Consider the following 24810-nt stretch of genomic DNA (forward strand, 5'->3'; position numbering starts at 1 on the left):
CATCTCAAGTATACTGTAAATCTTACCTTCACACATTCTCATTATCCATTTCAATGGGGAAGTTTAATGAGGAAACTGTGTAGAAGAGAGAATGATAAGAAATTGTATCACTCATCTCAACACCTGTTAATGTTGACATGAGTAGTTTTCTTTGGACCAGAAATCAAACGTGATACTTTGTTTTCTTAATGAATTCATCACTGGGTCCAGATAAGGGAAGTAAAAGAATGCTATGTGATCAGATAAAACTCACACGCAGGCCTCCATAACCCTTCTTAATTACTACCAATCAGGAGACTAATCAAACTAAACCTAAAAATAAAGCTGTGCGAATTCCCGGGAAGACCTCTGTGCTTTTTGTCAGTGAGCTATCTACACACCTGAATCTTCAGCAGCAGTGACCGCCGCTTCTGCAGAGCCCTCTAGTGGAGTGCACGGCCCACAGTAACTTCCAAGCAGGAGGCTTGACACAACATCTTTCATGAAATCGAGGGAAGTGAGTACTGGCATATGATACCACTCCCTCATGTGTTTCAGTGTGATGTACCTCCAACAGACTTCCTGTGTGTGAACTTGACTTGTAAATTTATTGTACTGTAAAGGGATTTTCAAAAGGTCCACTCTTTTACTTGCGGTTTTACTTGTACAAGGGTTTCGAAAAATAACTGTCAAATATTTGAGTCCAAACTAAATGATAGACATTGCTAAGTGAGTACACTTGAAATAATAAGAATACACATACATATTTTGAATCCTTTCGTCGCTATAATTAGGAACTGGAGGAGGGTATCTTATTTTTCTAGAAGAAAAATGATGTCATTATTATATTTATAATTGCATTTAAATGTTTTAGGAGCAATCCCTTTTACCTTGATTTATTTTTAAAATTCAGTTACTTTTTGAGTTTCAAATAAATATGCAAAATATATTTTTTTATTTAAGGAAATTTATTTGGATATATAAAAACCTAGAGTTTAAAATGGAAGTAGCTTCCATTTTAATTTGGGAAATACGGCATGGGTAAAGATGATTGACATTAAGATGTGGATTACCTGCCACATTTTAAATTATTTATCATTATTTAACCACTGTATTGACATGACATAATAGGGATCACTGACCCACAGCACAGTCTAGGAGACAAATTGGAAAAGCAGGTGAGGTTATTTGGGCACTTGTGGAAACCAGAGCATCCGTGAAAAATCACAAATGTTTGACACTGTTGAATAGAAGATCCCTATGACTTAATATAGATTATTTTTCCGGTTCCCAGCTGAATCGATGACTATGGTTAGACAAGCACATAATCAGTTAATTTTCCTGTATTGAGTATTTCTATTTTATGTTCAGGCTTACAAGACACTTGAGAAACAAAATTGAAGCCATGTGTTCTCAAAATACTTCTATGGAGTATTTAATAATCTTTTATCACTTCTTGCTTTTTGTTAAAAATACTCTGGTTGCACCTACATTTTTACCTGAGCCATAATCACATATATGTATGATATAAATGTGACATCATTAAACCATATTTCTGTTACTTGTTTACAGAACTACATAGCATATCAAGAAAATTAAAATGTTATTTTGTAATCAAAATTAATCCATTAGAAATGAGGGACATTACTTTTTATCTTTAGATAAATGCCCTAATACTTATAAACACAAATTCATTTTGTATTAAGTCATGGGTTTGTTTTACAATGGTTTTCTTATGCTTGTTAAGCTTTGTAAATCCCCTTGGATAGTTGAAATTGCCTCAATACATACTTTGAGAAATTATTATCAAACCTTAATTATCACATATTCAACATATTCTGAAATAAAATGAGATTATTATACATTCTTGTGTTGAGCAGTATCTTCTCTCTTCTAGATAATGTTTGATGTTTACTTTGTCATTAAAGAACTTAAAATATTGGGCAGACAGTTCATACCCTTGAAACACTTCAATAACAATGCAGATCATTATATTATAAAATGCTTACAAGAGTGATTTAGATAAAAACAGAATAAGAGTTCACAGTAATGGTGAATTAGTCTTGACTACTTACCTTCAAGAAGAGAGCAATTTGGGGTACTACAGTATTATCTAACTAGTTTGTGAGAGCATTAGGTTTATCTGGAAATTTACTGAAAGAAAAAGTTGAATCTATTGGGCCATGTATTTCATATATTTTTACCATCTGACTTTTTAAATATGTTTATGCTTATATTTAAATGGTATCTCCATATTTATACTAATTTTCCAAACAAGATCTATGTATTCTAGAACTCTGCCATACAAAGTGTTATGAGACCTACAGAAGACATGGTGTAGGGACTTGTGGGAATGCAGAATCTCAGGCCCTGTGCTTGATTTCCAAAGTCAGAGTCTGCATTTTTACAAGCTCCCCAAACTTCTGCACATTAAAGATTGAGACAACCCACTCTAGAAGACATTATTGGATAGAGTATCAATACAGTATTTCCTCCATGTGTGCATGTATTAATGTGAGTGTATATATGTATATGAATGATTATGTGTGTAAATATATGTGATTATTTCTCAAAAATGGACTTAAAAGGACTATGAAATTGGTTCTGTTTCAGCCAAATGCTCCCTCCCTCCCCCACCACCTCAAGCTCCACGTGCTTTTGCTCAGAGTTTGCTCAGAGCTTTGGGATGTTTTCCTTAGATCTTAAGATGAACTCTTGGCTTGTTTTGACTGTCTTTTGGTAAGAGAAATGGAAGACTAGGAAGTAATGGTAGTAGTAAAGTCTGTCTTTTAAAATGGAGAAATGTTTCAGAGGTAGTTATAAAAGTCAGTGTAAGAGTGTGTTTTAAATAGCATTGGTTGATCCTGACAAGCATATCACCTTTCTGATCTTTTTTTTTTTACTTTTCTTCTGACGACTTTATAACAATTGAATGAAATCTTTCTAACTTACAATTAGCATTTTTCAATTAATTCAGGCATGCTAATTTTTATATTGATTGCATAAACTTGCATGTTTAAATTTGAGATATGTTAATTCAGTGGATATCAGTTAAAATACAGCAAATTAATTTGTGCAACCTACCGTGACTATTTTCAAGTCCAAAATTTAGTAACTCCTGAAAATCACAACCCTTCAAGAAACTTTCTTGGATTATCCTATTCTAATCACCTTCGAACACTTAGGTAATGGAAGATTTCCTATAAAGTTCCTCATAGGTATTTTTTCTAATGTTTTCTTTGCATACTGGCAAGAGCTTTCAGATACCTTCCCTACTGTTGCCTTTGACCGCATGAACAGAATGAAGTCACCAATGTTTTAATCTTTCTCTAACTGTAAAATGATAAGCGCCAAAGAATTTTGCAGCTCTAAATATGATTTTTTGGGGTGGGATTCCCAGTCCTTTGGCTTTTCCATTAACTGGAAAAATCTTTTTGTTGTTGTTGTTGTTGTTGATTCTCTCCTTTTCTGAAATTTTCATCTCTCTTGCCATCTCCAACTCATTCTCTCTTTATCTTTCTTTTATAACATTTACTCCTACTCAATTAATTCTGATAATTACACATCCTCCATCTCCCTTCTGAATATTTTATTTAACAGAACTGATTCTCCCCTGCTGTTTATGACCTTTCTGGACAATTTCATCTATTCCAGTGGATTAAGCTACTACCAATTCACTAATGATTGTTTAACTTTCAGTGTCTAACCTGCCCTCCCTTCTGGGCTTATCTTCTAACTATTGGCTTGAATATCTATACTTGCATCTTGCCATGTCCTACATAGAAGCCATTATTTCCCCACCTTTTCTCCATACCCCAAATTTGGTCCACTAAATTCCTTGTCAATTATTTGCATCACTGGCCAGCCAAGCACATGAGAGAAAACTTGCAAGCCTCTCCCATTTTTTAGCACTCTCATTACCCCTTGCTCTTTCCTTTTCTAGGCATGCCTTCTCCTCTAAGCTCACCTTCTTGAAAGAGTAGTATATTTATCTTTCTACTTCCTCACTTTCCATTTACTCCTTTAGCTCAATGCTTATGTGGAGCCCAGTTACTCCTCCAGAACTGCTACTCCCCAAGTCATCAAAACGTTCAGCTGTCAAATCCAACTGTCACTCTTCAGTCAATATTTTATTGAATATTTCTCTTGCATGCACTGCTGACCATGAATTCTTTGTGAAACCCTTAAAAATGTTAATAATATGTTCATCTCTTCTAGCTCTTTGTTCTTCTCTATTTCTGCCTGTCCTTTAAGTATTGGCATATGCTAGGGTTTCATCCTTGTCCAACTCATCTTTCTGCCAACATTTTGCTTATGTGGATGAACCTACTTATTTATTTATTTTTAATAGTAATTATTTGCAAAGGAAATTATTCCCAAAGGAAGAACTCCAGTGAAGGTCTTTGTCTCCTAGTAGTTCATCTATCCTTGGCTTTCCCTTGGGCCACTTCATATAGATACACCTAAAATAGAAATTGTTGTATCTCATGCCCATCTTTGCTTTTGCATTCCTGACTACCTCCTCACTCAAGCCAGAGATTGAAAGGCCTTCTAGACACTTCCATCCATTTCTTGTACTCAATCTATTATGAAGTTTTGCCAATTTCCCCCATTTATATTTGTGTGACTGGTGTTCTACTGTCACTGCTCAGCATCATACCATCTAGATCTCTCTTCTAGATCAAGATAAAAGATGTTTGGAATGCTTTTAATGTGTCAAGCACTAGGCTTGGACTTTATCTGTACCATCACAAATCTTATCTAATCCTTACAACATCCCTATCAGGGAGGATCTGTTATTATTAGAATTTTACGAAGAGTAATAGAACAAGGGCAGTCACCTAGGTTAGTCTGATTCAAGAGCCTCTCTCCTGTCTCCACATGATATTGGCTATTCTATTGCAAAGGGATCTTAATTGGTCTCTTGGCTCCTAATTGGTGTTTTTGCTTCCATTTTACTCTCCCCACTTAAATATGTCAAAATGATCTTTTTATTTTTATATTTTATTTTTTTAAGATTTATTTATTTGTTTTAGAGAGAGGAAGAGAGAGAGCAAGAGTGAGTGTGAGCATGGGGCAGGGAGGGGAGCAAAGGGAGAGGGACAGAGAGAATCTCAAGCTGACTCCCTGCTGAGAGCATAGCCTGATGTGGGGCTTGATCTCAGGTCCCTGAGATCATGATTTGAACTGAAATCAAGAGTCAGAGGCTTAACCGACTGAACCACCCAGTCGCCCTGCAAAATGATCTTTTTAAAATGCAAATTGAATAGGTCTCTCTTCTGTCCCACATCACCTTCAAGTCCAAGCTCCTTAGAAGAGTTCACAAAATTCTTTATGACCTTGCTCTTTCCTATCCCTTCTGTCTCCTCTTTTTCATGCCCCCTCACCTCACCTCAAAATCTATGCTCCGGTAATATAGGTATTTATCATTTCTTCCAGAAAGGGTGCTTTTCAAATATATTCTCTCTTCTCAGAACTCTTCTCTTTAAAACAAATCTTTCCTTGTGTTACTCAATTGCCAACTATTCCTTTACAGGAATATCCTTTAACCCCTAACTAGAATTATCCCCCACTCCCACCCCATATTATAAAATACTCTACCTCTATCTAACACTTGCCACAATGTGATTCTAAATTATCTTAAAGGACAGAAACAAGGTCTTCTTCATGTTTTTACCCTCAGTGTCTAGCACATGAGCAGGTACATGTTATACACTCACATTCTGTTAAATTGAAATATTAGGTGAACTAAATATTGCAGATGTCAGGCATCTCCCTCTTCCTCAAACCCCAAATCCAGATTTTCTTTGGGGAATAGTGTTTGTTTCACTTCGCACATGTACTTTAATTTCATCTTGTATTTTCCTTCTTTTTGCTAGATTGTAGTTCGGCTCCATATTACTTTAGTTTTACTTTTAAAATTGCCTCAAATCTCACCATTCTGTTTCTGATTTTCCCTCTTCACACTCAGCAGTCGTTCTCAAATGTTGGGATTACCACAGGATCACCTGAGGAGCTCATCAAATTGCAGGTTCCTGGGTCCCAACCTCAGAGGTTTAGTTAAGTAAATCTGTGGTGGGAAGAAGGGATATGCACTTTTGGTAAGTATTTCAGATTGTGGAAACTCTTTACTTATTGTTTGATGTTTCTTGACTTAGAGAGTCTATAACTGAGAGATCTTATATTGTTTATATTATATTCCCAGGCCAACAATTGCTTCTTACCCATTTTCACACTACTGTAGTTTCCTTCAAACATGAATGCCTCTTTCCCCAGTGACAGCAGTAAATTGTGAGTAGTGTGAGGGGAAGCCAGTGTATGTGGATATCAGCACATTGGCATATTTTTCCAAAATGTTTATAAATTGTCATTTCAAATAAGACTTTATTTTCTTTCAAGTTTCAGAAAAATTTTATCTAACCCTAGAACAATGGAACTGTGCCTTATGGAAAGACTAAAGTTGTGTTGCAACTTTAAAAAAATGCCAGAGTCACCATTATCTGAGTCCTCTGTTCAGTATCTGTCATTATTTTCAATTCTGACAGACTTGGCACTTGAAGACGGTTATACAGCCTCCGGTGACATAATGTGGGAAGAAGTTAGAGATACAAAGTAACAAGGCATACATAGAAAGTGAGCAGGGCCACTCTTCCTCTCACTTCCTCTACCCACCTCCCAACCCCCCACCCCAGCCAACAAGCTAGTCTAGAAGCCCTTAACTTCAATTCATGTGAAAATTGTGTTCTTTCATTAAAAACATAGTGTTTGTGAAATGAATATGTTATTAGCAAGGTCTTTTCAAACCCTTATTTAGATTCCACAACTTAGTGCTCTAAAATTGATCACTGATTTTAAAGTTGCCAACCTATCTTAACTTTCTGGAGTTGTGCAAGGAATGAGAGTCTTGTTTTCTGTTTAGAATAGGAAAAGATAGATGAGCAGGAGGATATTTGAGTAATCAATTTCGGGGGGATATTTTAAAGATAAGTGAAGATAGTTCTCAAAATATAAATCACAAAATTATTCAGCTGAAATAGATTGCTATTATATTGTCCAACAAGGGAACTGGAAATAAGAGAAATCATTTCTAGGCATGGTGTAAAGTGAGAAAGTGCTAGGACACTTTATTTAGCCATTGGATTTGGAATGTTAAAGAAGAACAGTATCCAACTATTATCAGATTGGAAGTGGCTGAAAAGCTGAATGCCGAGCTGTGAATTATGCCATGTTTATCTCATAGAACCCAGAGATCTTAACATAGATGGTGAGAGAGAGGGGTAGTGATGTGTTGTCAAAAACTTCAGGTTTGATTTGTATTATACCCACAGCACAGAAAATAGTGAATGCTGACCAGCAGCTATTCCTGGGGCTGGGTTTGTTCACTTCCTTAGCATGGTAAAGGTTACTCCCGGTTTGGAAAACTAAAGTACACCAAATGTACACTGAAATCCCTGTGCCAAATCTATTTGAAAGCCCAGATACCATTTGGTACAGGACTGAAAAGACTTTCTGATCTGGGGTTTGTGTTAGTGTCCTTCTGCACCACAAAGGGCTCATAAGAGTTATGATTTCATTGACTGTAGTAAAGGAATAATCCTAATTTTCCTTTGAATTATACAATCATCTTTGATTTTCTTTTTTTTTTTTTTTTAACGAAAGGCTCCTGTTCTTATAATACAAACATCTTCTGGCATTTCGCTTTCTTTTTCACTCACACTGCCATATGACACTCCTATCAGGGTTTCTGGTTTCTTCAGGGAATTAACCTACAGAGCATGTACAGCAAACAATAAAATAGCTGCTTTTCAATGAAAATAAAGAGCGGGTGTTTTTCCCTCCCTTCCACTGCTCTCTACCACTGCCCCATCACGACTTCTGGATTTCCTGCCTATGGGCGGCGCACCCCCGCATCTCACCCCTTGCTCCCCAGCTCTGTGTTTCAGAGCAGTCTGCGAGTCTCCCAAGTCTCCGCGTGCTGTTCCTTCCTCTGCCTCGCTCACTTCCGACGGCACTAGGACCCAGGGAAGTCCTTGAGCGAGGTTCGAGGAAAGGCAGCCAGACTCCTCCTTATCTCCAGTGTCAAACTTGACATCAGCCTGCGAGCGGAGCATGGTAACTTCTCCAGCAATCAGAGCGCTCCCCCTCACATCAGTGGCATGCTTCATGGAGATATGCTCCTCTCACTGCCCTCTGCACCAGCAACATGGATTGTCACCTCTCCATCCTTCTCCTTCTCAGCTGCTCCCTTCTCAACTGCTTCGGGGAACTGATTCTCCAACCTTCCAATGAAGGTAAGCCAGGTACAGCAAACTGCCCTGCCCCGCAGGGCTAACTAACGCTCTTCAAAGCACGTTCTCCCGGAACCTTTTCAGGTCGTTAAGGTGCCTCAGAATAAAGCAGTTTCCTCTGAGAGTAAACTACAGATGTGCTTTTATTTTCTGCTGTCTTCTAAAAGACTTTAGGAGAGAATTTTGGATTGCCTAAACCTAAAATGTGGTTTTAATCTGATACCAATTCAAGCAATTACCTTGTTTGCCAATTTTAAGCAGAAAGAAAGAAAGAAAGAAAAAGAAAGAAAGAAAGAAAGAAAGAAAGAAAGAAAGAAAGAAAGAAAGAAAGAAAGAAAAGAGAAAAATCCTCCAGTTTTACAGCCCACGATGTTAATTGCCAAATAGCCGTGGCAGTATTTTATTTCTAATTATGACCATGTAGTACTCTGAGAAGTTTAAAAGAAAATAAAACCCTCCTTGCTAGGTTCTTTAGTATGTTTAAAGGTAATGACAGGTTGCTCCTACTTAGGATCATGGCATTTATGAATGGACTAAAGGGAAATCAGAGTTTGTTGAAGCTGATGGGGTGTGTGTGTGTGTGTGTGTGTGTGTGTGTGTTTATATTGCAACTGCTGTATTGAAGTGATGTGTATCCTGCCAGGCGATGGTTTGCTCTATGCTACAGGTTCTAATGAGCAGCATATGCCACATTAACATAAATGATATTTGTAGGAATTGCAATAAGCTTAGGTTGGATTCTCTTTGTTTAAGGGTTTATATATGAGTAAGGGAAAGTATTTGATGGAAAGTGAAAAGCTCCTGGGTAGGTATAGTAAATAACTGAATAACAAATTAAGAAAGAATGTCCATATGCAGCAAATGGCATTTCCTGATGTTGGGTTATTTATTTTCCTCCTAATGGGTATTCATCCCTTTTCAGTGGATTAAAGTGTAAATGTAAAATTGAGGACACTAATGTTTCCTATAAGATTGTGTATTTGATGGATACATTGCTTTTTTCATGTATACCTTTTGTGATCTATTCCTAATGATTTGTGAATACAATCACTGACTCTTAAGACAAAGTTCTCTAAATAATTGATTGTTTTAAAGCAACATTTACAACTTTGATTTCCTCTTAATCATTTTGAACTTATGACAATAACATTTAGCAATTTATTTTGCAATTTAGCAATGCTGAGCAAGATGTGAAAATGCTTCATTATGTATTTTGTCACTAAAAATATATTGGCAAGCCAATACTGTTGTATATTGTATGCATTATTTCAAAAAGACAAGTAAATACTCAAAATATGTAGAAACTTTTTAATTAAATCTAAAAACTGCTCATATTGGTGACCTACTTTCACTGCTAATAGAGCAGTTTAATTTTGTTCTTTCCTTAGTGACTGCCTTTATCAATTTGGCAGATTTCATTAAGTTTTTCTGTGTCTTTTTTTAACTGGGAAAGTGAAAATTCTAAAATATAAGGATCAAGAAAATCATCTGATCACCTATAAGTGACTTTTTTTGTACAAATCAAATTAAAATCTTTATTTGAAAGTAATGGTCAATCATTTTTCATTGAATGAAAGGCAAGAGTAATCATTTGTATAATGAGTAACATATCAGTAAGCAAAAATTGGTGTTTGTTTAATCTTATTTTTTGAAGATATTAAAGAATTGACAATAAGTAGAAGTCTAGAAATATTATTCCCGTATTGCTATGATAAATTGTATTTCTCCAGATGGAATATTTATAAACTATTTAGATAATGGATTTTACTGAATTAATAATGCACAGGGATAGAGCTGAGAGAGTCAGTATTTTTGTGGAAAACATAACCTTTCAGTAAACTGCAAGAGGAAAAAAAAGACCCTTGAAACTTATTCATGCTTACATAAAATTACTGAATATTAATTTAATGAAACAGGAATAATCAAATGTAAATTTCTTTTAAGCCACACCTTGTGTATGTTTCACTATATAATGTATATATTATTATGCAGGCAGGGATGTATATAGAAAGGGAAATATATGCCGAAAACTGACACAATTACATTTAATTTGCTTGGATAAAAGTTTATTCATTGTTCATGGGATTATTCTTTCCAGATTATGTCCTATGAGTAGTGTTTCCTTTCCCTCCTGAAGTCATGAAGGGAAGCTTTGGAACAAAATTTAAAATGAATGATTTAACGTGAATAATATTTGAGTGAAATTTTAAATATTAATGCAATAGCTTAGGTCTTAAAAGTTGAGTTGAAAATCCAAGTATGTGCCAAGATTTCCATGAAATTCTTCTAACAATGTCATTTGAATAGAAAGCAAGATGCTTCTGAAAATTCATATATTTGGTGGAAGTAATAATGATAAAATGAATCTGATTAATATAGCTTTCTGATATAAATTTTGAGAACTGAGATATAAAATACTAGGTTGCATTTAAAATATTATGCTAAAAATTATATTTCAACACCAAAGAAAATTTACTAGAAATCTACTAGTAAAATTTATTAGAATTTATTTCACAATCTGTTATGAAGTTAGGCATGATAGAATTAAAAGGGAACAAAACCAAGGCCATTAAGTTAATTGCTTTCCCTTGTGTGATTTTTTTTTAATTTGAGATTTGATAGTCAAATATCTATTAAAATGCCATGGGCCTATGATTAAAAAGTTAAAAAAATACTTAGAAAAAGTTTCATCTGAACTTTCCTCTTATTAATACAGTTACAAATAACTTTTTAATATGCTTTCAAGAAAATGATTCTAGTTGATACTTTCTATCACTGGCCTCCTCAAGATAATAGATTATTCATAATTTCAATGATTGCTTAAACTAACAATTGGCCTATCTACTTAAATAGAAACTTTATTAAAGCTGCATGGAACTTTGTTAAAATCTTATCAGGTCTCTGTTTATATGACACACCAATAAAAGACTTCCAATAGGAAATCAACTACTCATGGCAAAATAGGATTGCTATACTACGTGTTATTTAAGAAGTTCATATATTTGCTCCCTGTTTTGATCCTAAATGGATGATAATAACGGTAAAGAAAAATAACTTTGCAAAGAGGTAAAAACTTGCTATAAAGTGAAGTATCAATCTCTTTAGCAATAGATAAGTTACTCTCTTTTAATACTTTTCTACATTTGAAGGAGTCTGAGGCAGAATGAACTGCTTATTCATCAGTACATAAGCACTGAATCATTTTTCTATCCAAAAGCCTTTGTAAATTAGATTAACATTTACCCATAGAGCTCTTTACATTGGAAATCAGAGTTTTCAAAATAAAAGTAAATAAAATTAAATCTGCATATTTATATACTACTTATTTGGGGAGACTTTTATTGGAGTGGCTGGGACACTGTATCTATGAAATGTATTTTACTGAACATAAATCTTCTAAGTACTAGAGGTGACTCTGTGACTGTTCAAAGCTTAAAAGTAAAATTTGCAAATGAACACTGTATACTTCCCTTTGACTATTAAGCAAATGTTGGAGATAAATATTTAAACAATGGATTATTCCCTTTTTAAAAATTACTATAAATTGGCATCTCTTTTCATATATAAACACTTACCCTCAAATAATAATACATTGTGATTGAAATATTTATGGAGACTAAGCTGTCATATCTTTATAGGTTTTTTTTTTTTCAGAGGTTTTACATTTGCTTTTAATAGCATTTCATCACGCTAGACTAAATAATTGAATGCATTATACATTTTTGTAATTTAATAGCTCCCCTAATAGCTCCTCCCAACCCCCAATAGTTATAACTATGCTATTTGCCTGGAGGTAGGAGAAACCTTAATTTCACTATTTTATAACCCACAACAGTTAACACTTGACCTAGGTCATTAACAGGATTATCAGCAAATTTGTTTAAGCTTTTACTGACAACCTGAATTGCTACGATAATATTTTGATTGTGCCGGAAAGAAACTTTTAGTAACCTCTCAAAATCTATCACGAAATTAATTCATTCTGAATCTATATTTTCTCAACGACTAATATTGATAATAATAATTCAAGTGGGAAAAATGTCCATTCTCCTCCCTCTTATGTTTCATCCATTACACCATTCTAGTCCTTGTCATAAATGAGCAATTAAAAATTCTTTTAAATAATAAGTATTGCGGCAATAACAATAGATTTATAAATACAAACCAGCTATCAATTTTTCAATTTTATACTTTTTTATTATTGGTACTCTAGTTGATATCACTTTTCTGCCTATTTTAAGATTTAGGGTCAATTGGATATATTTATAACTCAGAAACAACTGGAACTATAAAAGGGAAACTACATATAATAAAACACCATTGCCACGTGTTACATCATGGCTGCATTTTATATAAAGTTGTCTTTTCCATGAAATGCTAGAAATTGGGAGCAAAAATGAAAAGCACTTAAAATTAATATAAAAAATTTTAAACAAAATATTGTAAACAATCAAAACTTGAAGGCATTTTTTTAAACATTGTTTAGTGAGTTTAGGAAATTTCGTATGAAGTTTCTTAATTAATTGAATATAATTATGGTTTGCACCTTGCTCATATAAACAAATGAGTAGTTTTACCTTGAGTCTTAAGAAACTTATTATTGTTAAAGAAAAGATTTAGTAAAATTCTTTATCGTGTTTATATATTATCCACATGTCAATATTCAAATTTTGGTGTGTTTTTTAACACCCTCACTTCTATTAGCTTCTCACAGTAAGTTTCTTTATAAAGTACCCTAAATGTTAAAACTGTTTCTGAAGCTTTGGAATTTTTCTGAAATAAAATATATGCAATTTTTAAATATCAAATAATCAGTTACATATGCAAAGGATTTTTAAAGGCAAAACATATTTCCACAGTATATTTGATTTACTAACTTCAACGCAAATGGAAAGAGCAAGGACTGTGTTTGAGAGTTACATTTTCCAAGTCATAAAATCTTCAAGAAAATATTAATAAAACTTTCCACAAATCATCAAAACTCGATAAGTTTTTATAGACACTTACTTACTAAGAAATCTGTGATGTGGGTTACCTTTGATTTTAGTCATTCCCAGTGATTTTGTTTGGCATAAATACTAGATGTAAGGGGAAATATGTATATCTTGGAAGAACACTAAATTTGCAAATCATTTTCTGTCAAGATCCTCAACTTTATTTTCTAAGATACACACTTTTCCTTTAAAACATTTAATAAATGTTGTTCTTTTAATTCCTGTTTGATAAAAGATTTAGAAAAACAGATGCAGGTGTCCCCTTTTGGGTTCTGTTTTCAGAGATCTGGATTTTATCACCAGGGAGGGTCAATGCAGGGCCCTTAGAAAGTGGACAAGTGGCTTTCCACAGATTGTTCAAATAAAGGGATGACTGGTGGTGTGAAACATTCATTATATTATTCATCCAGGTATACCAAAAAGTAGGACTTGAAATTTGGTTCTCAGAAATTTGAAAACCTTAGAAAATTCTTTCCTAATGACTGTAAAAATAAAAGAAATGTTGTGACTTTTATAAAATACAAAGGATTCCAAGCCACAAATTCAACTAGGAAGACACTCCTGGTGGGAATCAGGGTGTGGGAGCAGTGCTCCCCTTAATTTTACTTTCTGGGTCTCTGTTACAAGCTGCCTAGTATCAGGTAGTTCTTGAAACCTGGTAGGAGGTTTTCTCTTGGAAAAGTCTGAAAGTCAGCAAGTTTTAGTTTGCCTCCTACCAGCCTTCTCTGAAATAAAAAAGGGTGGTCAATTACAAAGAAAAAAAGGTCTTTGAAAGTGAAAAGAAAATAAAAAGTTGATTAAAAAGATGGAGAAGTAGAGATGTGCAAAGATTCTAAAACCAATGTTAATATATAAATATTTTGCTTAAAAAGAAAATATTTATCACTTAAAACATCTGGCTAATCAATTTTTATTAAAACCCTAAAAACCTGCACACTGAACAAAAAAGGGGGGTGGTTGCGTTGTTTCTTCTCTAAAGTTCATACAATTTGATTTTCCCCAGAAGAAAATATTTTATCCAGGAAAGTTTTAAGAGTGTACGCCAAAGAATGCTTCCCCCTTTGGATGCCTGGGCAAATGCATGCGGAGGGTGGATGGAATCAAAACCAGTTCAGCAAATAAAGCCTCCAACTTGGAGTGATGTTATTAAACTGGAAGCCCTGAGTGTGCAGCCCCCTCCCTCCGTTCATTTTCTAAACCATGTCCTGCTGTTCCAGTCAAAGCAAAGGGTGAAAATCCACATAATCCAAACCAACATGGTGAAGTCAGAATAATAGGCGAGGAAGGAGGGGGAAAACAAGTGGCAGCACTGTACAAACAAACTGTTGTGAATAATCTCAGCCATGGGGACTGGGTGGCCGCAGACGGGGATGACGGCGTTTCTTTTTCTTCGCGTTACGCCTCCCATATTTGATGAAACAATATTGATTACACTTCAGACGTGTGCTCTGAGAAATTCTAGGAGGAAGCAGGGCTTCGCGGGTAGTGACAGCAATGTGGCAGCTGAGAGATGAGCAAGCGCTCCTCGTTGCCACCACACCCACTACCAGGGCATCTAAACTGCAAACTATTTCGTCGGCAGAAACAGGCTCAGTGGTGCGGAGGGAAAACAGGGTCTCCCAAGAATTCATTACTTTTTCTCTCTGCCTTGGCTTAAAGATCAAATCATAAATACTCAACTCCGGGTCCGCGTCCCCCAGCCCCAGCCCCAGCCCCTGCCCTCCGGGAGGCGGTGGTTCTTTGTGCGCGAGTGTCTCGGCGCCTGGCTGCCGCAAACGCACTCAGCTGGCCCCGGCCTCCCGCAGGCCGGCCGGGCGGCGGTCGCACGCGGGGCTCCCGCTGCAGCGGGCTTCCTCCGGGCGGCGGGGCCGGGCGCTCTGAGCCGGGCGGAGGGTGGACGTGAGCGGCGCGAGGGCGCCAAGTTACCCACACCGAGCGCGGGCTGCAGACCCGGGCGGGCGAGAGGTAGACGTGCGCCCTCTGCCTGCTGCCGCGGAGCTGCTGGCGCTCGCAGAGGCGGTGACCGCCTCACCACCTGGATTCTCCTCACCTGGGGCTCGGCTCGGTCGGGCCCGCCCAGAAAGCGCGAGCGCCTAGGATGCGCCAGGTACGTCCTTTCACGGGAGACTGTGACCGGACAGCTTTGTCGCCCCCGCCCCATTACTCTCAGCCAGCCTCTTGAGCTTGGCGTCCGGAAGTGGCGCGGTCTCCTTTCCATAGGAGTTCACGCAGCCACCACTTGACAAGTGGAGGAGGGGGATGCAGTTCTGCAGGCTTCTAGAACGAACTCCCTGCGGTGTAGGGAAAGCGCCTGGTACCCCCCTGGTGCTCTGTTGGGAAGCACAGGAGCGCCTGGGACGTCCAGTTGTCAGGCTTGCTGCTGTCTGACCCGACCTCTCGACTATTTTTTGGTCTTCCAGCCGATCTTTCCTTCCGTTCTTAAGGCGCTAAACTAAAATGAGGCCCCCCACCCGCCCCGGTTTTCTTTAAAGCCACCTACTCACGCCACCTGTTAGGCCCCTCGCGAGAGCGACAAGGGGCATGTTCCATAAACTACCCCCACCCCTGTGCACAACTGTTTTCTCCTGCAGCCCCATATTTGATTGGCACCGTTTTATTAAGACAGGATTTTCCCTGTTCCGATTTTGCGAGTAAACTTGGAATGGGCTAGAAAGTGTTTCTGGGAGCGCTGCCATCGAGGTAGGTTAGTAGTAGGATGATGCTGATGCTGATGTTTCCGTGGTTGTGTTGGAACTTTAGTATTTTTCATAAAAGATAGAATGGTTGAATCCAGGGGATTCCGAGACTAAATATGGCCTCGGTGCCATGCCCAACATTGCGGTAATAATTGTACAGAATTCCGCTGGCTGGAAAGAATTTTTCCCCTACATTATCATTCACTATTTACTGGACCTCATTTAATCATTAAGACAGCCCTAAGGTAGGTATGATGACACCTTCCATTGTTGCAATTAAGGAAACTGAGGAAACAAATCATAATAAAGTAGTAACCCAGCCAGGCCCTCTCTTGTCTTTGTCTTTTGATTTTAACCTCATATGTTTTCTCATGTATGCCAATGCCTATGAATGAGGGAGGCATCCTTCTTTGCAGGAGAAGCCGTAGATTTTGAATCTTAATCCTAGTGACTAGCTAATTTGTCCTGTGACTTTGCAAGAATAACTTAGAAATACCCAGAGTAATGGAACGAAAAATTGTGCTTCGGAGTACTTTTAAGAAAGTGCTTCAAAGAGTACTTAGAAACGACATAGTGTTTTGCACTCATAAGTTAATGATTATTTACATGAGTGGGGGACACACCAAGAAAATAATGTAAAGAAAATTTGATGTGGACAGAGGAATAGGAGAAAATGTCTGTGTTGCCTTTTCTTCACATGTTTTTACCTCTGTCTCTCCTTCCTGACACTCCAACACTCCTTTCCTTGTGCTGGAAAGAAGATTTTGTCAGGAATTCCATACACAAATTGTGAGGCAATTATCAATATAATGCAAATATTATTATTTAGAGTTTTATATAATAAAAACAGAGTGTGAATTAACTGTTGGAATTGTCATGGAAGTCAGTAATGGGGAAAATAGAATATGGTCTAAAAAGTAGACTTTATTCCTCGTGGAAACTTTTTCCTATTTAAAAAATAATTTATATATTACTTAAGATGAGAAAATAAATTATAATGATTTATCTTCTCTTTCATAAAAACACTTGTACTCTATTTAAGTGGAGGCATTGAGAAAAGGTAGCTAAAACATGGTTTTGAAAGGTAGCAAATTAAGTTGGGGCAATTATATTTTTCATGTGGGTACTTCAGCACATATGTTTTGCATTAATTGCTGCAATAAATTTTGGTAACCTGGCAAAGAGCAAAAACAGCATATTGATGACATTCGTCTTCCAAATCAGAAAGCTGCTTTTAGTATCTTGCTTTCTTCATTGTAATGTACCAAAAAAAAAACAAACCAAACCAAACCAAAACAAAAAAAAACTAACGTGTTATCCTTTATGTTTCCAACGAATGATTCAACCACTCAAGCTATTGGCACATTTTGCCATAAACAAAAGTGAGGGCTTAGCAACAAACTTTTTTTTTCTTGCTTCTGGATAATTAGAGTCAACAACTACTTTCCCTATTTTTAAACTTTTTTTATTTATGTTTGAGTTTGTGGAACTCTCTCATTCAAGAAAATACAAACTTGACCTTAAAGTCTCCAAACTGAGTTGCCTCTTGTTTCAAGACAAAAATCTTGACTAATTACATGGTAGGGTCTCAAAAGATACAGGAGCAAAGCGATAAGCCAGAGTTAATTTTGTTGCTGATTAATCAATATCAAAATGGTTTCTTCTTGAATTTCCCATATGTTCATTAAGGTAAGGTTAATTTATCTTCTTTCAAATAATAAAGAAAGATAGATGAATAAATTCTACAGGCCCAGTAAAAAGTAATACCTGCCCTTTTCCCCCCATCCTTTCCCTCCCTTGATAAAAATATAAGGCTTTAAAATTAACTTTTTGTCAATGATAAAGTTGGTTGGCTTCCAATCAGTGTGAAATTTAGACGTTCTCTCTCTACCTTGGGGTTAATAAGGGCAACAGAGAACAGCTCGTTTGTAGTTAACATGTATTTATTTCCTGATTTTCAAATCTAATTTATCAATTAATACAAATCTGTAGGTTTTGGAAAGATATTTATTTATTGCATACAATGGTAGTTTTCACACTAAGGAGAAGTTAAGCTGGGAAGCCACTTTGAAGCACTGTGTGTGTATATGTGTGTGTGTGTGTGTGTGTGTGTCTGTGTCACCATTTGTCCCTGTACAAATGAGAACTATCACCACACTGTGGGCAAAATTTTATGAATGAATATACACCTTTTTGAATCAAGATGGTATGAAATTCTGTTTCTCTGAATTACAAATTGGTGATGAGGAAAAATAAAAATAACCATGTTTAAGTTATTTGTCATTATCTAATTTTATAAATTTTCCCCTACTGGACCCCTTAATCTACCTATTATATTTAAAGATGGCATAAAGCTAGAATTATGTGATTTTTTCCCTTTCATATGCCAAAGCTATTTATGGTTGGTTTTGCATTTTAACTGAATATAAAGAACTGGCATAATCATAGAAATTATAAATAGAAATTAAATTGGGTTGTTATTCTTTTATTAGGTATATAAACTCCATCAAATATAGCTATCCCTAAATTTTGAAAATGTTTTTACAGAAACGGAATAAAAGGGAATAGTGTTTTTCTCTTGGTTTGCTTTTATGATCTGTTTTACATAGATAAGTTAATACTCATTTACATTAGATAACTCAAAAAAGACAAACTCAGATTTTATTATGGTGTTCTTAACATTTCTGATCTGAAATTTTAATGTTTGATAGCCTTTGTTTTTTCAAAAATGATTTTCAGTCATAATCATATGTATTTCATCTGAATGAACAGGCTTCCTTAAACATTCGTATATTGAATAAGGACATTATTTTTCTTCTCTTTCTTTACAAGCAATGTCCAAAATTATTCCAAATGCGTATATCTTTTAAAAATCTATAGAGAATTAGAGAAGGAAAATACTAAAGGTGATCCTTTGGAAACTAATTAAGAATATTTTACTCTATGTTTGCCCAGGTTTGCAGTAGGTTTACTACTCTAAGTTAATAGTGACAACTTAGAAACTCAAATTTAATTTCAGAGCCACAAATCTAAAAACCATTAAAATGAATCAAGAAAAATGTTAAGAAAAAAATAATTCATGATTGCATGTCAAAAAGGAACCATCCCCAATTAGAAGCTTTTATATGCTGTTCATATTGACTACACTACCAAGAAAAATCACATAGAGGTTTTTCCGAATTCTACCTTTTGTTGCAGTGATACATTAAAAGTTTTCTATCACCAGCACTAATACTTTGATTTTTTTTCCCTTGACACCATACTTCTAAGATGGAAAGTTTTGAATTAAACTGATAAGCATGTGACCACCCTCATTGGATCCTTCGTGGGCCTCTATAGAAACCCATATTTATACCTTGAAGAGTTTGTTTATATGTGTGCGTGTCTTTGTAGCTATCAGTCCTGATGTGTGATGTAAAGTCCAGATGTAGTTGTCCCCCAGAATAGGATGAAGCCAAATCTAGACCCTGATTTTACTTTTCCAGAAATTTAAATCAATTTATTCTGCAAGGGGTATCTTTTGAAATTAAAAAAAAAATAAATAAATAACATGTTTTGTGGCATAATGATGTGCAGAGAATGTTTTTAAACTGAAATTAAATGTTATCACTACACCTTTTATTCTGTGCTAAAATTTGAATCCTTATATCCAAGGGTTTCCAGGAGTATTTTATTTCTAAAAGAAATGCTGTAGTAGAATTGTTCTACTAAGGCAAATGTGCTTATTTTGTCTCATTTTCTTTTTTTTTTTTAAGATTTTATTTATTTATTTGACAGAGAGAGACAGTGAGAGAGGGAACACAAGCAGGCAGAGCGGAAGAGGGAGAAGCAGGCTTCCCGCCGAGCAGGGAGCCCAATGCAAGGCTCGATCCCAGGACCCCGGGATCATGACCTGAGCCGAAGGCAGATGCTTAACGACTGAGCCACCCAGGCACCCCTATTTTGTTTCATTTTCATAGCCATCAGTCAAATCCTGACTGAACAGATAGCTTTCATTTAGTAGTTGATGGTTGATAATCAAGATTTTATGATTAAAAAATTTATTCCAAGTCAGCTTCAATTTATGGTGTGAAGGCAAAATGTATATACTAAGGTTTGAATACATATTTGCCTTAGTGATTATAATTTAATAATTGCGTAACATATTTTCATTTTTCACTTTTTAATCTGTCAGAAAAGTCTTTCTGAATTAGAAATAAACAAGTTCTGTTATTTCCAGAACACTTTAAAAGGCAAAATGTGTTGGAAAAGTACAGTGTTAATATAATCATTAATGTTCTACTTTTAGTAACTTTTACATTTTGGGAAACACATTTTACTTGTCTAAATGATTCATAATATCAGGTGACAATGCACAGAAACAGAGACCTGTTCTTCTAGGCACTGTTATTAAAGCTGGGGTAGTTAACTCACTAAAACTTCACTGACAGTAGACCATCCCCACTCATTTATGTGAAAGGACTATTTTGTTGTAAGAACACATTCCGTAGTGATAATTTGATAGCTGTTTTCTCCATAATAGTATGATATTAGAGTGACCTTTATATTTCTCAGATTAAGAAGGGAAAAAAAAAAGGAGAAAGCTTTAACACATTAGAAACAGCACAGGGTTTCCATTTATTGATGTGTCCAGGTTTAAAGCAGAATTTTGTTCTCTGTTTCTGTCATTTCCTTGAACAACCCTAGTCATTAAAACACAGACATCTTACTGTGAGACTGTGTTTTGGGTCCAAGGAGATCTCCCTGCTCTTGGCAAAGATTGAGATGAGGCAGCTAATTACAGTTTCTTCTATAATTAGGACCTGTATAGAAGTAAATCCAACATTATCGCTCAGGAGGAAAAGCTAATAAGAAAGAATAAGTTGAAAGTATACCACCTTATCCAGAAATCTGCTTATATCACATAAATAAGCCATTAAAATACCATGTGACAAAGGGATTATTTTTTTCACAGAACTGCTAGCACTACAGAATTTTTTCTTGAATTTTTGCATAATGATTTTAGCTGGCAACTGGATGGAGAAATTATCATGAATTAATATTTTTCTGTGACACAAAATGCCTGTAAAATTTAACAGAGTTTTCAGGAAGATTTATCTGCACACAATAAGTTATAGTTGACTTCATTTATAATCTTAAAAAAATTGTATAAATTTTAGCCTATAAAATACAATATTAACTCGATCTATTGAAACTGTTTTAGTTATATTTAGGTAGAAATAAATATAAAGAGGAAGCCTACGGGAGCTATTAAATTAAGAATATGTAATCACAGTAGGTAAAAGTTATGTTGAAATATGTAAGTACATCAATCAAACTTTGACTTCTCTAATTTTTTTCTCAATGGCATATCCTGGTATGTATAATAAAATGAAAAGCTGAGCTTTGGTGGACTTCTGTCAGAAAATACTTCTTGGTTTCTTGATTCCATGTTATGGTTGACCAGAGTACTACACAGAGAATTACAACACCCAGAATAAAATTTATCACTCCCTGTATCATTTTCTTCTATTTGTGACATTTAAGTGCAACCTAGGAGCAGATTAAAGGACCCTTCTGCTATCTGTAACCTAGAGCAAAGCTACTCTTTTTATCATAACAGAAAGTGATGAAAATGATAAAGATAAGCAGTGTACAAGAAATGTGGCTGGGACAATGACAGTGATAGTGTGAACAGAAAAGGAAATGTCATTCTTCTTTAGTAAATGCAAGACATAATCAAAGGATGGGTTTCTTTTCTGTTATAGTGGTTCTATAGTTATTTGCAATTGGCTTTAAAGGCACCTTAGCTGAAGGTTTCACAAGAAAACATGTTTCTCGTTGTAAGAGTCTGAAATTCTTTATCCATTAAACCCCTCTGATCACCTAGAAGTAATTATTTGATAATTTTTATAATTCAATATTTTCATACAGTGCAACTAGCATTTCACAAAATGCAAACAGCATTACTATAAAGCTAGTGATACGTTATTAGATAATTGAAACGGTCTTCCACTTCAGAAAGAAATTGTGTCATTTAATTTTAAAAATTATTTTAGCAATGTCTGCATATTTGCAGACCTTAATCTACAAGATGGAATATTAGTTTAATTCTCAGTCTTTCTAAGTGGACACATAGTCACGTGAATCAGAACTTAGAAGTGCCCTTGAAAAAAATCTTGGCATGTTAATGGTTCTCTGAGTGAAAAGTCCAGAAATTTATGTCTTACAATTTTAATCTGTCCTCACTAACTGGTAGTATTTATTGAAAAAAATTATTTCAATAATCGAATCCTTTAAAAAACTTTATTGCATTATTATTAAGAAGGGAAGGAGGTATAAGTTCCTGGTACAGACAATTCTTCATAACACTGTTAATACCAATGAACCAAGGAGTGGACATTTATTTGGCTGTCTTTCTGTTATGATGGAGGATAGGAAAAAAGAGAGAGCAAGACTCCTGGACATCTTTTTTTTTTTTTTTTTTTTTTTTAAGATTTTATTTATTTATTTGACAGAGAGAGAGAGGGAGAGAGAGAAAGAGCACAAGCAGGGGGATCAGCAGGCAGAGAAGAGGGAGAAGCAGGCTCCCCACTGAGCAGGGAGCCTGATGAAATGTGGGCCTTAGATCCCAGGACCCTGGGATCATGACCTGAGCCTAAGGCAGGCGCTTAACTGACTGAGCCACTCAGGCGCCCTAAGACTCCTGGATATCTTAAATCCACAATCCAGATGGGTGGGAAAAGTGACACTAAAAATAAGTGGCAGGAATGACAACAAGGTTTCCTTCTTTCTAAAAGTACTCATTACAATTTGAGCCAACTTATTCTATTCTTTGTTCTTACTCCTGTACTCCATTCAACCCTTTCTAATTCCCATCAGAGACCATACTTCCTTTTGTTAAGCAAATCTCACATTAGTGCCCACCTGAAAGCCAACTCAATGAGTTTGAAAAAAGATTCCCTTACAGTTTTCATGAATGTAAACTCCTTTACCCATTCATACATCTTTTCTGTTTAAAAGCACTAAGTTTAGACAGGGTAAAGCATGTGAAAGAAACCCAGAACCATATCCATCCAGACTTCGGACAGTGATTTCCAAATACAATTTTGCCAAAAAGCACTTATTTATATCTCTGCTCACAGTCAGAACATTTTAAAATGTGTCCAGTTGAAATCACTTTAAGAAGTTAATATATGCCATAGGGCCCTTTAAATTGAAAATATTTTTTAAAGAGAAAATATTCTGAAATTAATGAAATGGCATGTTTCCTGTTATAAAACAAAAATATTTGGAAATCATACAATTAGAATATGAACACTGGTAAGGAACAATTTATATATTTGAAAAATAATCTGGCATGAGGCAGTTATTAAAGAATTAAGCCCATCCTCCGTCTGACCTTAAGAATAATTTCCTAACTCTTTTTTGTTAGAATTCATAATTGTGGACTCAAATTTTTTTCAGCAATTGAAATAAACCTTCCACATTGCAAATCATCATTAAAACTCAAAAACTACAATATAATTGTATATCACAGTTCTATCTGCTTCTTCCATGTGCCCCAACATTTGTATGTTGGTACCACTGAAAGACTATGATCAGGGTCTACCTCTATTTTGGGAGAGAAAAGCATTAGTAACCCAAGTTCTTGAGTGATTGATTCAGTGTCGAATTCGATATGTTATATTGCAGTGTTGGATTTAGTTGATATATACAGAGAAATCACTCGCAACACGCTGACTTTCAAATTCCATTAGCTTTCTCTTTTTCTTATTTCAATTATGCTACACTCAGACTGCTGCACAACAGGATCACAGGAGACTTGAGGTTATATCCTGGAAAGTCCCAGTTTAGCAATCATTCACTTTAAAGTGGCTAGTATTCTTAGATTCTACTTTTTTTATTTGGCTATAAACAAAAGGCACCATATAAACTCAAAATAAATGCTTTTAAAAAGTGTTTTGATGTCCAAGATAAAAAGCTTTTGCAAAGCAAAGGAAACAGTCAACAGAACCAAAAGACAACCAACAGAATGGGAGAAGATATTTGCACATGACATATCAGATAAAGGGCTAGTATCCAAAATCTATAAAGAACTCATCAAACTCAACACCCAAAGAACAAAGAATCCAATCAAGAAATGGGCAGAAGACATGAACAGACATTTTTCCAAAGAAGACATCCAAATGGCCAACAGACACATGAAAAGGTGCTCAATATTGCTCAGCATCAGGGAAATCAAAATCAAAATCTCAATGAGATACCACCTCACACCAGTCAGAATGGCTAAAATTAACAAGTCAGGAAACGACAGATGTTGGCGGGGATGCGGAGAAAGGGGAACCCTCCTACACTGTTGGTGGGAATGCAAGCTGGTGCAGCCACTCTGGAAAACAGTATTGAGGTTCCTCAAAAAGTTGAAAATAGAGCTACCATATGATCCAGCAATTGCACTACTGGGTATTTACCCCAAAGATACAAAAGTAGGGATCTGAAAGGGTACGTGCACCCCAATGTTTATAGCAGCAATGTCCACAATAGCCAAACTGTGGAAAGAGCCAAGATGTCCATCGACAGATGAATGCATAAAGAAGATGTGGGAGGGCAGAGCAAGATGGCGGAGGAGTAGGAGACCTGGATTTCGTCTCCTCTCAGGAATTCAGCTGGATAGGGATCAAACCATTCTGAACACCTACAAACCCAACAGGAGATCGAAGAAAGGAATAGCAACAACTCTCTGAACAGAAAAGCGACCACTTTCTGGAAGGTAGGACGTGTGGAGAAGTGAATCCGCGGCGATATTCGGGAGGATAGACGGCGGGGGAGGGGCCTCCGTCGGCGCTTCTGGCAAGTGATAGAGCCGCGGAGCAC

At 35.9% G+C, this 24810-nt stretch overlaps 1 protein-coding gene across 1 annotated transcript in view; it reads left to right on the plus strand.

The window, feature by feature from the left end:
* Positions 1 to 7007: 7007 nt before the first annotated feature.
* Positions 7008 to 24810, plus strand: part of EPHA3 (EPH receptor A3) — a 360686-nt gene continuing 342883 nt past the window's right edge. Inside the window, exon 1 of the mRNA XM_045902696.1 lies at positions 7008 to 8270. Coding sequence (XP_045758652.1) covers positions 8183 to 8270 — 88 coding nt within the window. The 5' untranslated portion in view covers positions 7008 to 8182. The remainder of the gene's footprint in view (positions 8271 to 24810) is intronic.

Source organism: Mirounga angustirostris, unplaced genomic scaffold (assembly GCF_029215605.1).
Source record: "Mirounga angustirostris isolate CCGP_5_RB_7025 unplaced genomic scaffold, mMirAng1.0.hap1 SCAF_1, whole genome shotgun sequence".
NCBI classification, from domain to species: domain Eukaryota; kingdom Metazoa; phylum Chordata; class Mammalia; order Carnivora; family Phocidae; genus Mirounga; species Mirounga angustirostris.